The sequence below is a fragment of the Dermacentor silvarum genome, chromosome 10 (genome assembly GCF_013339745.2).
Source record: "Dermacentor silvarum isolate Dsil-2018 chromosome 10, BIME_Dsil_1.4, whole genome shotgun sequence".
NCBI lineage: Eukaryota > Metazoa > Arthropoda > Arachnida > Ixodida > Ixodidae > Dermacentor > Dermacentor silvarum.
Window position 1 is genome coordinate 95,511,281 of NC_051163.1, and position 14,551 is coordinate 95,525,831.

General features: G+C 45.9%; 2 protein-coding genes across 8 annotated transcripts in view; one reads left to right on the top strand and one right to left on the bottom strand.

Annotated features, from left to right (window-relative positions):
* LOC119466316 (uncharacterized PE-PGRS family protein PE_PGRS20-like) overlaps positions 1 to 14,551 on the top strand; it is a 1,297,174-nt gene that overhangs the window by 735,065 nt on the left and 547,558 nt on the right. For 2 of the 4 annotated variants that reach the window (XM_049656748.1, XM_049656749.1), the window contains exon 3: positions 3,854 to 3,979. The exons of 1 other annotated variant lie outside the window; for it this stretch is intronic. In XM_049656748.1, coding sequence (XP_049512705.1) covers positions 3,854 to 3,979 — 126 coding nt within the window. The remainder of the gene's footprint in view (positions 1 to 3,853; positions 3,980 to 14,551) is intronic. One more of the 4 variants, XM_049656750.1, reaches the window with a different exon arrangement.
* The window catches only part of LOC119466319 (uncharacterized PE-PGRS family protein PE_PGRS20-like), a 1,091,962-nt gene that overhangs the window by 694,811 nt on the left and 382,600 nt on the right, over positions 1 to 14,551 (bottom strand). The window lies entirely within an intron of this gene.

Below are 14,551 nucleotides of genomic sequence, written 5' to 3' on the forward strand. Positions count from 1 at the left end.
AATCCGCAATGCTACCCGACCATGATTACCCTGAAAAGATGAGCCATTCGCGGCTAGTCTTCTGCATGACAGGGTAAATATATACCCTGTAGTCTGTGTGCAGGAAATGTTTTGACGAGCTCCTTGTTGCCACGGGCAAAGCCATCGAACAGGTGGCGATGTTCACCAAGCTCTGCGTCAATGGGGCCCTCATTCACCCTTCGGAGAACTCTTCTCATTTGTATAGACGCCCTTGAAACCATTGTTTTCGATGTGGTTCAGTTACAACGGCTTGGAAGCGCTTGTCTACTGTCTGCAGGCAAACGACCTCATGTTGGGCTGTGCACCGCATGGCCCCAGCCATATCAACCAAGTTACAAGATTATTTTTGGTCATCCGTTTTCTCTTCTACACGAAGTCACTCAACAAAGAGAGAGAGTCTTCCCGTGAAAAGAAGCACCTGAAGCGTCACTCGTCAGTCACGTCACTTAGCAGAGAATAATATAAGGCTAACAACGTTCTGTTTGAACAGTTTGTGAACAATTTAAAACATTTTTTTTCTCGTGAGAAAAAAGCACCAGCTCAGGTGCGTCGCGTAGCAAAAAATATCGAGGATGGAGAATGGTTTGTTTTAAACGGATTGTGAGCCACTCTTCAAAAATTATGTTTGCATAAACAGTGCGCAAAAAATAAAATGTTTGCTTCCGAGTTACCACTGGGAATTTTCTTGCTTAGCGTTCGTTAAGGCGTCAGCCGGAGTAAATCGTCTAAAGCAAGCTACATTCTACCATCCACGCACGCTCAATCGGATTGTTACCTTGGCGCCGTTCAATTACGAAAGTCTAGCATAGCCACTCTATCGCCATTTGCCGCCATGCACGAGCGAGAATATATATTACGAAGCTTTCTTTTTTTTTATTGCATATTCGGCTGCGCGCGCAGACGATCGCATTCCACGCAGCGCCCTTCACTGCGGCTGCTAGCCGCCGTCGCGGCCGACGTATAAGTAAAGCCCCTATATAAATAGGGGCTTTACGTATAGCGTGTGTCAGCGCCACCTGGCGGTTTCCTCCCAAGGGGCACGCGCGAGCCGGCGCGTTCATCACACTTCCCATTCTAGCCACTGTAGCCCGAGCGCTTGACATGCAGGCTCGTTTCAAGGCTTGGCGTGGATCCACAAGGCTAGTTTGGTTGTCGAGCTGCTCAGTTTGCTGCTTTGACTACTCGCAGCTAGATGGCGCGGCGAAGTTTTGCGCTTAGTGGCGCATCATTTTCTTACGCTATACTAAAACTCTATCGAACAGCGCTCCGCAAAGATTTAGCGTGCGTAACACGCTAACGCTAACGCAAACATTTTTCGCAATACTAAAACGCTCTAATTTCTTTAGTCCTGGATTGTTGCAATTTCTAGGGGTGAAGTTGCCGTAGTGCCTGTCTGCCACCACCGCTACTATAGTACATGTGGAGGTACTCTCAATGATTAGAGCATACAACAGAAGTAAAGCACCGCAACGAAAAATTCCGGCAGAACCAATCTCACGATAACGAATGTCGGCGTTAATGCGATTAGCATTAAAGAATGTAGCGACACACATATCGCCACTGCAGACGCATAAAGTAGCAATTGAGCTGCCAACCGCAATGCCAATTGAAACCAGACACAGGAAATCTTGTAATATCTGCACCCCAGCAGAAACTCTGTAGTATCTCTTGTGTCCTGGCTGCAACTTCGTTTCAATGGCTCTGCATCAAGCGGCCGCCCTCGACGCGGAGGTGTCATTTGTGGATGAGGCGTCATCGCTTTTTGATACAGTCGGAACCAGGGTATATCGAACCCATATGACGAAATATTGTATATATTGAACAGCTGTAAAATCCAATTGAAGTTTTCTGTATAAATTTTTAAATTTTATATATCGAATTACTATTTATCGAATTTATTTTGTGATCCCCTTCAGATTCGATGTACCCGGTTCCGATTGTATTTAAAGCTACATACCCCTTGTGTCACTTTCGCACATTTATTCTGGGGGTTTGACCACAAATGGACATGCACACATATCACATACGTAGTGCCGAATTTGTCGGTTCGCTAACACACCCCACTTGCGGATACCCAATGATAAAAGTTGTTCACTAGTCCAGGCAGTAGCCATCAGCAAGCTATTAGGCCCATTTTGTCGGCTTCGCGAGACAGCAGCACCACCCATATGTAGTGGCACAAACTAGCTGACAACTTGGTCACTGGTGCTTAGATACAAACATACATACCACGAAATGGGTAAAGAAGCTGATCGCATTAAAAGAAACCGTCTTTATGCTTGCGATAATGCAAGAGAAGACAAGAGAGAAGTCGCAACTAAGCTGTCAGAATGTTCAAAGAGTAAATTTTGAATTTATATTGTTATTCAGTAGCAAAAGAAAAGATGGGGACATTTGGCCGTCCAGAATAGATCAAGTCGGGACTCGGGACATCAGCTTAAAAGTTGGGACCTTCCCAATAAATACGGGACGGTTTGCAACCCTAGGTGTGATCGGCACTTATAGTTTCATTTGTGATCGTTTTCATCCAGAGCACAGCATTGTAGGCGAACTTCTCCGGTTGTTATTGAAGAGCTTCTTTTAATCACAATTTAAATTACATGTTTTTTGCTACCACGTAAAATGTGAACTTATCACGAATGTGATCGAGAGATATTACGATTATATGTCTTTCAAGTTCCCGAATGCAATTTCCCGACATCGCCCTCGCACCTTTACTGATTAGGAAGGCGTGTGTTACATATCTTGCAACGATTACACACTAGTGTTGGAAACATCCCTTGCTAAAGGGCTTTTCTTTGTTTTGGTACAAGGAAAAGAACTTTCATTTCGCCCTCTTATTGTTCTTAATTAGGCAGTGCACCTACGCTGGTGCTTCACCACGGTCTTTCACTCCAACTTTTGCGTCCGAGTGTCCACACATTCTGCGCCGCCGCTAATGCAAGATTGATCCGCGGCGGAAAACAAAGGCCAGTAGAATGCACAGTACATGACAGTGAAGCCGCCTACTTTCGGAACATTCTGCTGCTCCTGCCGGCTCTGGCAACATGCAACGAGCTATTAAAAGGGAATTCTAAAAAAAAGCCACCGAAACCAACAAATATCAAGAATAAGCACATGTGCAATTACACGACAGCGCTGAGAGTGGGGCTCATTATTTCCACGAAAAATAGTGCCAGAGTATTATCCGCTTGGCTTTGGCGCAGTTCCGTGTAGGCGTGCTTGCGTGTCTGTGAGTATTCGGTGTGTGAATGCTCATGGTACGTGTACGTGTGTCGGTGCGTCTGCTTTGCTATGCGCAGTGTGGGATTGTTTGTAAGTGTAGGCATGTTTCTGCCTGTATGTTTCTTTGTACACGCATGTATGAGAGAACTACATCAAATGATTAGAGGAAATCACGCGCACGCACGCACACACACACACAGTTCTTCACTGGAAGATTACCATTTGTAGTGTCTGCCATAATAATTTCTTTCGTTATTGCTCATGGGCGCTAAGATACTGCCCTCAACTGTTCGCAATGTGTGGAGTTCATCCTCGAGAGCACTGTATGAGTGCTCACAAAAAGATTACACACTGTTCAAAGCACTAAATCACTAGTCGGCTATTTCATGGGGCTTACAACTTCTGCTCCAAAACCGATCATTTTTACCTCGATTGTACGCGAGGTTTTTTCCAGATTTTTGCTATCTAAAGTCAATCCTCGCGTTACAATCGAATACCGAAATTGACGTTGTCTAAAAGTGAAATGATGCACCCAATTTTAATCGAGTGAAATGTGCGAGTGAACGCGCGGTAGACAGGAAAAGTGATAACTCCGTCTTGCGGAAAGGCCCAGGAGACGCAGCAGGCCCAGGAGCCCCAGGAGTCGCAGGAAAGGCAGGAGCCGCAGGAAACCCTGGAGTCCCAGGAGGCCACGGAGGCGACGGAGGTGCCGGGGGACCAGGAAGCCCAGGAGGCCCAGGAGGCGCAGGAGGCGCCGGGGGCGCAGGAATCGGCGGGAGTGCTGGAGGCGACGGGGGCTCAGGAGGCGCCGGGGGCGCAGGAGGCACCGGGGGCCCAGGAGCCCCAGGAGGCGCAGGAGCCGCCGGAGGCCGAGGAAGCGCCACAGGACGAGGAGGCAATGGAGGTCGAGGAGGCGACGGAGGCGACGGAAATCAAGGAGGTGCCTGAGGCCCAGGAGACCTACTTTGTCGTGAACTCCTTCATATGTTTTTTTTTTGTTTCGGACAGCTCTATCCACCTCTCAAAACAGTTTGTCAGACGGCATGCGAACTGCTTTCCCGTTTCTGAATCTTCTGGCTTGCACAGTCTGAAACTTTCCCGAAAGCCTTCAGTGGTCAACTTGAACCTCTGCAATAAAGTTTTTTTTTTACTTTCTCATAGTCTAACGATTATTCTGCTGGCATCCGGCCAAACAGACTCACAGCCTCCCCAACTAGACACAGGCTCAGGTTGCTGGCCCACTTGCTCTTCTCCTAGCCTTGCCCGACTGCGATCCTCTTAAACCGATGCAAATACGCATCTAGATCATCTCTTCGCTCATCGAAAGGTGCCATTAGTATCCTGGGGCAAATTTGTCTTGGTCTGGGAGAAGGTGAGTCGGATGACGCCGACCTTGATGTGCTAGTGCTTCACGGGAGCCCGCATTCAATTCCACTAGTTTATACATTGCCAAGATTTCTTTTAAATGCAAAGCCTTGCTTGGTGAACATTTGCCACTTTGACAGCATCTATCTATCTATCTATCTATCTATCTATCTATCTATCTATCTATCTATCTATCTATCTGTCTGTCTGTCTATCTCTCTTTCTATCTATCTAGCCGCCTTCTTGGTGCTCTCATCGTCGTATCGTGTACTTGGTATTTACCAAAATTGGCATAGTATGACAAGAGTGTTTGACGAACACAAATGATAGGTTATGACATGAATATGATGACGTGTGTCATGTAGGTCATGAAACATCCGCCTTAAACGACAATCACCCAGCGAAAAGGCCGGCAGATTCCACACCTTGTGGGAAACAATGTTATGCGAAGCAGTATGTTATGCGAAGTTAAGGAACGACCATGGCAGCACCAAGACTAGGCGGCTGTTTTATGACCTACATTAGAAGCTGTCATGAAATTCATTTCAAGAGTCCTGAGAAGTCCCTTGGCTAGGCCTAAAAGACCTTAAGGCGAAAGCCTTAGTCATGCAAATGGACTGTGACTTAGACCAATCAATCTTCAGCCTTTTCCTTCACGTAGTACCACCTCCGAACCCATACGTTGGTTTTAGAGTGTTCATCTTTTTCGCTGAGTCATCGTCATTTTCGCAGAGTCATGTTCATTACTATGACTTCTGCCATCATCATTTAGTGTTTCCTTCCCTTATTACCCACGTCCTAACCCGTTCGGTGCTATTTTGAGTCTTAATATTTGTTTTGCTAGGTCATTGTCATTTTAAGCGGCTGTTTCATGACCTACATGACATGCATATTATGAAATTCATGTCATGACTTATATTTATGTTCGTCATACACTGTTGTCAAACTATGCCAATTTCGGTACCTACCAAGTTAATGAAACGACTATGAGAGCACCGAGACGTCGGCAGGTATTTGATGACCTACATGACACACATGTTGTGATATTCAGGTCGCAACCTATCATTTATGTTCGCCATATACTCTTGTCATACTATGCTAATTTTCGTAAATACCAAGTTAACGATACGACAACGAGAGCACCAAGACGTAGCGGCTAATTAGATAAATACTGTCAAAGTGGCACATGTTCGCCAAGAAATGCTCCCATTAAAAAGATAAACACTCAAAAACCGTAGAAATGGTTTTGGACGTTGATAATAAGGGAAGGAAATACTAAATGATGATGATAGAAGTCATAGTCATGAGTATGACTCAACAAAAAAAGATTAACACTGAAAAACCACTGAAATGGGTTCGGACGTGGGTAGTAAGGGAAGGAAAAACTAAATGATGAATGTAGAAGTCATAATCATGAGCATGACCCAGCAATAATGACAATTACTCAGCGAAAAAAGATTAACACTCAAAAACCACCGAATGAGTTTTTAACACTCAAAAACAAATGTAATGGTTCGGATGTGATACTGAATGAAGAAAAAGGCCTAATATTGATGGTCCAAGTCATAGTCATGAGCATGACTAAGGCTTTTGCCTTATGTCTCTTAGCCCTAGCTAACGGACTCCTCAGCGCTCATGACATGAATATCATGACATGCGCGTCATGTGTCATGGAACAGCCGCCCAAGTCTTGGTACTCTCATATCGTTTCGTTAACTTGGTAGGCTCTCCGCACACTGCTTCGCATAATATCGATTCCCACAGGGGGTGGGATCTGCCGTTTTTTTTCAATTTTGTGCTCTTCGTGCGCTCGTTCAAGCTGCTTTTCTTTCTCTCGCTGAGCATACTCGAAAAACGTCATCGTCTCCTCGTGTGGCATGTTTAAATCTTAGCTATCGCCGCCAAATGTTCCCACTCCATCTCTAAACAACCAGGATCAGTTAAAGGGCCGGAATAGTATCCTGACAGGCTCGCAAATCTTGTGACAGATCTCGGGGGCGCGGATTTTCAATAGATAGACTAAGAGACGTATGATGGCACAGCATATATTTCACCACATGCACTGTTCACACTGTTTACGAGTTCAATGTCCCAAACACTTTACATGTATAAACGCGCTCAGTTCGCGTAACTTTGCTCCAGAACATCCTTAACTTCAAAACTGGCATTTATCTCTTTCTAACCATATTTCTGAAACTGAAATTTTACGCATGCCATTCCTAATGATATTCCGTTTGTATTTTACCAGTTGCACCTGGTTCCTTTTTTCTGCCTTTTCTGAAACTCCCACGATTGCCGACTTACATTCTGCTTCCCTCTTTCTCCTATGCCTACCGCGCACAGCGTGGAATGGCTCTGGTTGAATTTTGGATTCCTCATCTTTCTAATTGGCGCTCACGTCTTATCATGCACATGCGTTTTTATTACGCTTCTTCCTCCCTTTACACGTTGCATGTCTAGGGCGGTTCGATTACCTGTCTTTCACATTTCTCTCGGATGTTGACTGACTCATTACTTCTGATGCCTGGTGATCCCTGAAACAGACTTCAATTACCAACGCCACGTCGTTCCGAGATGAAGCTACTTTTTTCACTACTAAAGGGGTGCAACAGCTGTGCCAATTGTGCCATTTCGATGCAATTTCGTATTTTTTGCCACGCTGCGCCAAAACGCTCGACCAGCCGCGAAATTTCTCGTTTGCGTTATCTTTAGCGCGAAATAAAGGCCGCGTTGGCAACCTGCAGCTTGGACATGGCCATTCAGTCCAGTCCGATCCAATAGCGCAGACGTGATACAAGCACGTGCCGAGACGAGAAGTTGGCGTGTTTGGTGGTGGGCGCCGAAAAATATTTTGCGACTGGTTGCAATGCGAAGTGTTGCGTGTCCAGTAAAATCTCGCGGAGACACGCAATGCGCGTTGCTTGCAGAAACGAATGCAGTTCGCCATTGCCGCATTCACTCAACAAATCCTCGCCATATCTTTGCACGCGGTCACGAGCGGAGCGGGTATGAATGGTCCTTTAGGAAACTCGCTGGACCCGGCATTGGCGGCGTGAGCTTGGTAGGCGACGCAGTGCACAAAACTAGCAAGGGTTTGGTTCCACGCGGCAACGGTCACCGCGTTGCAATGAATGAAACACTGCCGATTTTCGCTGCACACACAGACACACACCGTCCAGAACAAACCCTGGTAAGCCGACAAAGAACTCCCGTTTTATCTGAAGTCCTTAATATCCGTAATCAAAATAGTATCCGAAACTGGAGGCCACCGCCGAAACGCCAAAAGAGTGCCACACAGTCACTGCATGTTTCGGCTACCGCCTGAACGTTGAGCACATCGTCAGAAAAAAAAAAAGCCGGCAGATCCCACGCCCTGTGGGAATCGATGTTATGCGAAGCACTAAGCGGGGAGCCAACCAAGTTAACGAAACGACCATGAAAGCAACAATAGTTAGGCGGCTGTTTCATGACTCACATGACACGCATGTAATGACATTCATTTCATGAGTCCTGAGGAGTCCCATTAGGTAGGCCTAAAAGGCCTAGCTAAAGGCCTTTAGTCATGCTCATCACTATTATTTCAACCACCAATCTTTAGCCTTTTCCTTCACTTAGTACCACATCCGAACACATTACATTGGTTTTTGAGTGTTAAACTTTCGCTGAGTCAGGCAATTTTGCTGAGTCACGGTCATTATTATGGCTTCTATGACCATCCTTTAGTGTTTTCTTCACTGAGTAACCACGTGCGAACCCATTTCAATGGTTTGAGTGTTAAATTTTGTTGCTGAGTCATTGTCATTTTTGCTGAGTCATGCTCATGACTATCACTTCTATCATCGTCCCTTAGTGTTTGCCTAACTTAGTACCCTCGTCCGAACTCATTTCAGTGGTTTTTGAGTGTTAATGTTTTGTCGCTGAGTCATTGTCATTTTTGCTGAGTCATGCTCATGAAAATGGCTTCTAGCACCATGCTTTAGTGCTTCCTTCACTTCGTACCTACGTCCGAACCGATTTCAGTGGTTCTTGAGTGTTCATTTTTGTCCTGAGTCATTGTCAATTTTGCTGAGTCATGCTCATGATTATCACTTCTACCATCATTCATTAGTGTTTCCTTCACTTAACCCACGTGAGGACCCATTTCTGTGGTTTTTGAGTTTAAATGTTATTTTCGCTGGGTCATTGTCATTTTAGGCGGCTGTTTCTTGACCTACATGACACGCATGTCATGAAATTCATGTCATGACCTATAATTTGTGTTCGTCATACACTCTTGTCATACTTTGCCAATTTTGGTAAATAGCAAGTTATGGACCATGAGAGCACCAAGATTTAGGTGGCTAGATAGATACTGTCAAAGTGGCAAATGTTCGCAAGGAATGCTTCGCATTTAATATCTCTCTGGACAGGCCGTGCAATGCATAGGATGGATAACCGGTGGACCATTACAGAATGGGTATAGCAAGAGAAGGGAAGCGAAGTCGCGGACGGCAGAAAGCTTGGTAGAGTGACGAAATTAGGAAATTTGCAGGCGCAAGTTGGAATCAGATAGCGCAAGACAAGGGTCATTGGAGATCGCAGGGAGGGGCCTTCGTCCTGCATTGGACATTAAAATGACTGATGATGGTGATGATTATGATGACAAGGCTCGTAATGTGGAAAGCTCGCGTAGTCGGTGTTGGCGTGACCTCGATGTTTCAAAAGTGAGCCAATCAAGGCAGTTCGTGACCTCAATTAAGGCAAAGTTCATTAAGCCAGAGTGAATTAAGGTAGAGGTAATTAGGACGAAGGTAACTCATCATCATCATCATCAGCCTATATTTATGTCCACTGCAGGACGAAGGCCTCTCCCTGCGATCTCCAATTACCCCTGTCTTGCGCTAGCGTATTCCAACTTGCCCCTGCGAATTTACTAACCTCATCATCCCACCTGACTTTCTGCCGTCCTCGACTGCGCTAACTAAGGAAGTTTAATTAGGATAGAGTTGATTACGGCATTCAAACTACAACCAGTGGTTGGAGTCGAACTCACTACCTTTGGTGTTAATTAAGGCGAAATTTCAGGTATGGAGCGGCACCTAACACCAGCAAAAAAGTATCACCGAGAGCTAGTGGGGCTATACTAATCAAGATGCAACCAAATTAGGAAGGCCCACTAAGCTTCAACAAAGTCACTCCCTCACCAGAACGGGAATTGGCCTTCCTGGGGCAGTATTCGGCCCCTACTCCTACAGTTTACCTACAGTTTACCCATGGCCTCAGTCCCCAGCGGCTGCGGAGCACCTGACCAAGGTGGCGGTCAGACCTGCGACGCGGCAGCTGGTCCTCAGAATCTCTGGTCCGGACAGGCCGCCATGGAAACTGTACTTGGCAACGTTCAACACGTGCACCCTATCGAGTAAGGCTAGCTTAGCAGGGCTATTTGAAGAATTATCAGGTATTGCCTGGGATATTATTGCGCTTTGTGAGGTGAGAAGAACTGATGAGGCTTATAAGTGCTGACTAACGGCTACGTCCTCTGCTACAGAGGTCTTCCAGATAGGAGATGATTCGGAGTAGGAATTCTAGTACATAAGGACATAGCGTGCAACATTGATGAATTCTACAGCATTTATGAGAGGGTAGCAGTCTTCGTAATAAAGCTGTATAGTAGGTATAAAATGAAGGTTGTGCAAGCCTACGCCCCAACTTCCTGTCACGATGATGAAGAAATAGAACAGTTTTATGAGGATGTTGAATTAGTGATTCCTTCGGCTCTGAATCAATTTACTGCGACAGCAGCTTCTTCCACAAAAGAACACCACCATTTTTGTTGTTGTCATCGTCTTCGTCGTCGTCGTAGTAATAGTAGTAGTAGTAGTAGTAGTAGGAGCAATAGTAGTAGTAGTAGTAGTAGTAGTAGTAGTAGTAGTAGTAGTAGTAGTATAGTAGTAGTATAGTAGTTTTAGTAGCAGTGCTAGTAGTTGTTGTTCAAGTTGTTGCCACCATCTTGTCTGTTCATCCCTCCAATGCCGCATCGAATGAACAGGAAGCCAGCGGTTCTAATGTTCTTACTTGGGGAGGCTGCGGTACAAGTTGAGTGCACTGCTTTAATATCGGTATTAGAAAAAGTAATGTTTATAAAATAATATTCCAATATTCCTGCATCTAGTATCTAGCTAAATCTATAGCTTTCTAGTTAAGTTAGGATGCTAATCTAGCTTTTTGTTTCCACAGTTCAGTTTCCATCATTCAGTTCAGTTTTGATCCATCATTTACAGCTGAAGTTAAACTAAAGTAGGATCACTCATGTCAGGTTATTAACCTTTCCCACTCTCTAAATATGAGCTACCTTTTATTCACCGCATGCCAACAGTCTAAAGTGAAACGTTGAACCGAAATAATCTTTAGTAACGCATGTAACATGTAATTACATGGAAGTGCGACTTTTATTTGCTCTGCAGCTGGTTTCGAGGCGTAGAGTAGTTTCTAGCATATACGTCTTGTGGACTGAATTTAGCCAATATTTAAAATGCAAGCAAACGTGAAAACGAAACAGCATATACAAGTAATAGTCAGTTTGTTCCCATTTGAATTTTTGTACATAGTACATAAATCAGTCTCAAGCACAGGAGATGGCAAGAGAGAGAGAGAAGTTTAATGATACGAAATGCAGAGAGGTCGGCTTGAGGTAAATTCTCTAGCCAGCTACTCGGCGTTGGGGGAAGGGGAAGAGGGAAAGAAAGAGGAAAAGAACGAGGGAAGAAAGAGACGCATGATGGGTGACGATGACGAGAGAAGGAGGATGTAAACATATGGCAAACAATTTGGCATGCTCAAAGTCTTCAGTCCAGGCCTGTACTTTTTAAAAAGTTCAGTAACGCCTGGATGGCCTTGTAACTCGATTGAGCGTCTGGCCAAGGACCTAAAATAACGTCCTCCGACAACGGTGGGCTGTCGAGACGCGTAAGGTCATTCTTCAACCTTTGACGCTCTTCCACGCACTTAGGGCAGTCACAGAGCACATGACCTATAGTCTCATTCACATTGCACAACTCAGTCTGGAGACTCGGTGCGTCGCATGAGGTGCACGTATCCGCGCGTAAATGCTACCCCCAGCCTTAGTGTGTGCAGAAGACTGGCACAGCTGCGTTGAATTTTCGGTGGTAGCCTAAATTTCATGGTAGAGTCCAATATCTGTAGTCGTCTGTGTGGATTATCCGGCTTGTCCCAGTGCATTTCTGCCGATTTGCGGATGCCACGGGAGGGGAGGCAGTTGGCGTCCGCTATTGAAAAAGGAATTGCAAGCAGTGACTCTGGTTCTTCGAGTGCTTTCTTCGCTTCGGCATCAGCCAGTTCGTCGCCGTGTATACCACAGTGACCGGGAATCCGCTGAAATGTGATGTGGTGGCCGTTTTCTTGCACAAAGGTGTAGAGCTCGCCAGTTTGAAGAGCCAACACTCTGTAAGGGCTCTCTTTCAACACCACTCTAAGTAGTTGCAGAGTCAGTTTTGCGTCAGTGAAGACTGTCGATACTTGAGGAGGCTGTCGCGAAATGCATTGAACGGCCTCTCTGATCGCCACTAGTTCCGTAGATGTTGTAGTCGTCTTGTTAAACAGAAGAAACCGTCGAATGACTTGACGCGCAGGCACGACGAAAGCCGCACCAGACGCATACGACGCGACCGATCCGTCTGTATACACATTCACGAGGAGTCATATTCTTTAGGCATATATTCAAGTGTTAAATGTCCGGGGCCGACGGTAGGTATTCGCGATTTTTTAGATATTCCGGGAATAGATAGAGGTACCGGTATTTTGTACATTACCCATGGGGCATACATGGAAGTTCAGCAGGGGCAAAGTATGATGGTATGGCAGATTCTTGGCATTGAATGCTTTTGAAAAAGTGGAGTCCGGCCGTATGTCGGGAAGTGTCGATAAGGGGTGGCGTTCCATGACGGCACAGCCGTCGCAGGAATACTCGAAGAGGTTCGCATCGTAGATAGACAGGTAAAGGGGTGACGCGAGCCTCCTCAGTTGTTCTCTAGGTTGAGGTGCAACGAGGAACAGCGAGACAAGTTTTCAGCATCTGTGCCTGGGCACTTGCCGGCGGTCGCAAAGATGACAGACTCATACTTAATAAAACTTGCAGGCTATACCGAATGTAGCCGACGTATAGAGCCTGGTACAGCTGGAGTAGCGAATGCTCAGATGGACCCCACTTCATACCTGCCAGAAAGAGAAACACTTGAGCAAACCCAGTTAATTTTTCTTTATATTGCCACATGCTTGGACCTTGAAACACCGCGGTCAATGACAACGCCGAGGGCTCTGTGGTTGGTCACATATGAGATGGCATTTCCATTGATCATAATTGGATACCAAAACATAAGCTTCCGTGTGTACGCTATCGCAGCGCACCTATCTGTGGCCAGTTGCAGTCCTTGGCACTGCAGGTACTGAGACTATAAAGAAAGAGCACGCTACAATCTTGCACGAATTTGCGGTCGCGTGACTGCGGATGCCAATATGCTTATGCCGTCAGCGTAGATACTGATGCCTACTGTATCAATATTATTATTTCGTAAGGCCAATAAGGGCAACATTGAAGAGTCGGGCTCCACGGACCACAACGTGTCTTCTGGTTTCGCCATCATTTGTGGACATGAAGACTGTGCGACCATCTAGGCAATTTTCAAACGATATGTAGAGACGGCCGCTGATGCCCAAATTACTGAGGGCAGTCCAACGGGCCCGCGAAGCGGCTGATAGGCTAGGCCTTTCGTCCCAACGTGAGCGGCCCGCTTCGGGCTAGGATCTAGCGCGACCCAATGGACAAAATGTTCATCCTCCATCCATCAAGAATGTTCGTGCAGTACATTGTCATAGGCTCCTTTGATGTCTAAGAAAACTGCTCCTACAAGTCAGTGTCGCCTTTTTTCGTGTTGGATCGTGGACACGAAATCAATGACCCCCTCTATTGCAGAAGGTTCACGTCTAAATCCGGTCATCGTTTCAGGATAAAGTTAATTATTTTCCATGAACCATTCTAATCTAGTGAGCACCATCTGTTCCATCACCTTACCAATGAAGCTAGCAAAAGATACAGGCCGGTAATATGACACTTCGTAAGGTGATTTTCCTGGCTTTAGGAGGGCCATCAAACGGCGGGTTTTACACTGTTTCGGGACTGCACTGGATGACCACGTGGCGTTATAGTACGACAGCAGGACTTTCCGACCTTCCGCACCAAGGTGGCACAGAGCAGTATATGAAATACCGTCAGGTCCAGGTGCAGAAGATCGTCTCGAAGCAGCAAGTGCAGCTTGCAATTCCGGCATCGGGAAAGGAAGGTCAAGACGAGCATCTTTAGGAGGTGGCACGGGTCGATACAATGTTGGACATGTTGAAATATCCGTACAGGTGACTTTCTTACAGAAGTCTTCGGCAACCTGCACTTCCGTCAGAGATTGGTGAACTACTAGAGCCCGGAAAGGATGTTTTTGCTGAGGAGGGGCACGAAGGTTTCGTACTATCTGCCAGACCCTAGATAGTGGCTTTCGAGGATCTAGAGACGAACAGAAGGTCCTCCACTTTTGTCTTCCAATTTTTTGGAGTGACGCCATATTTTCGTTGAGCTCGTTCACGTAAGACAAAGTCTAATGACGATTGAGTTCGCCTAACCTTCCTTTCCGCTCTACGATGGATCGCGCGGAGCCATTCATAGTCAATATCAATCGCCGTTCTGGATCTAGGTGCACTGATAAACTTTCTTGTCTTGTGCCATGACAATACAATATTGTCTTCTATATCCGACGGTGAAGTGATGTCTCCGCAATACTCTTCGACACGTGTAGAGAATGTGAACCAATCATGCAGCGCACAGTAGATGCAGTTGATTGCACAAACCACTTCATGTGTACTTATGTCGGTATTAATGGCTCCCATGCGTTTGTAA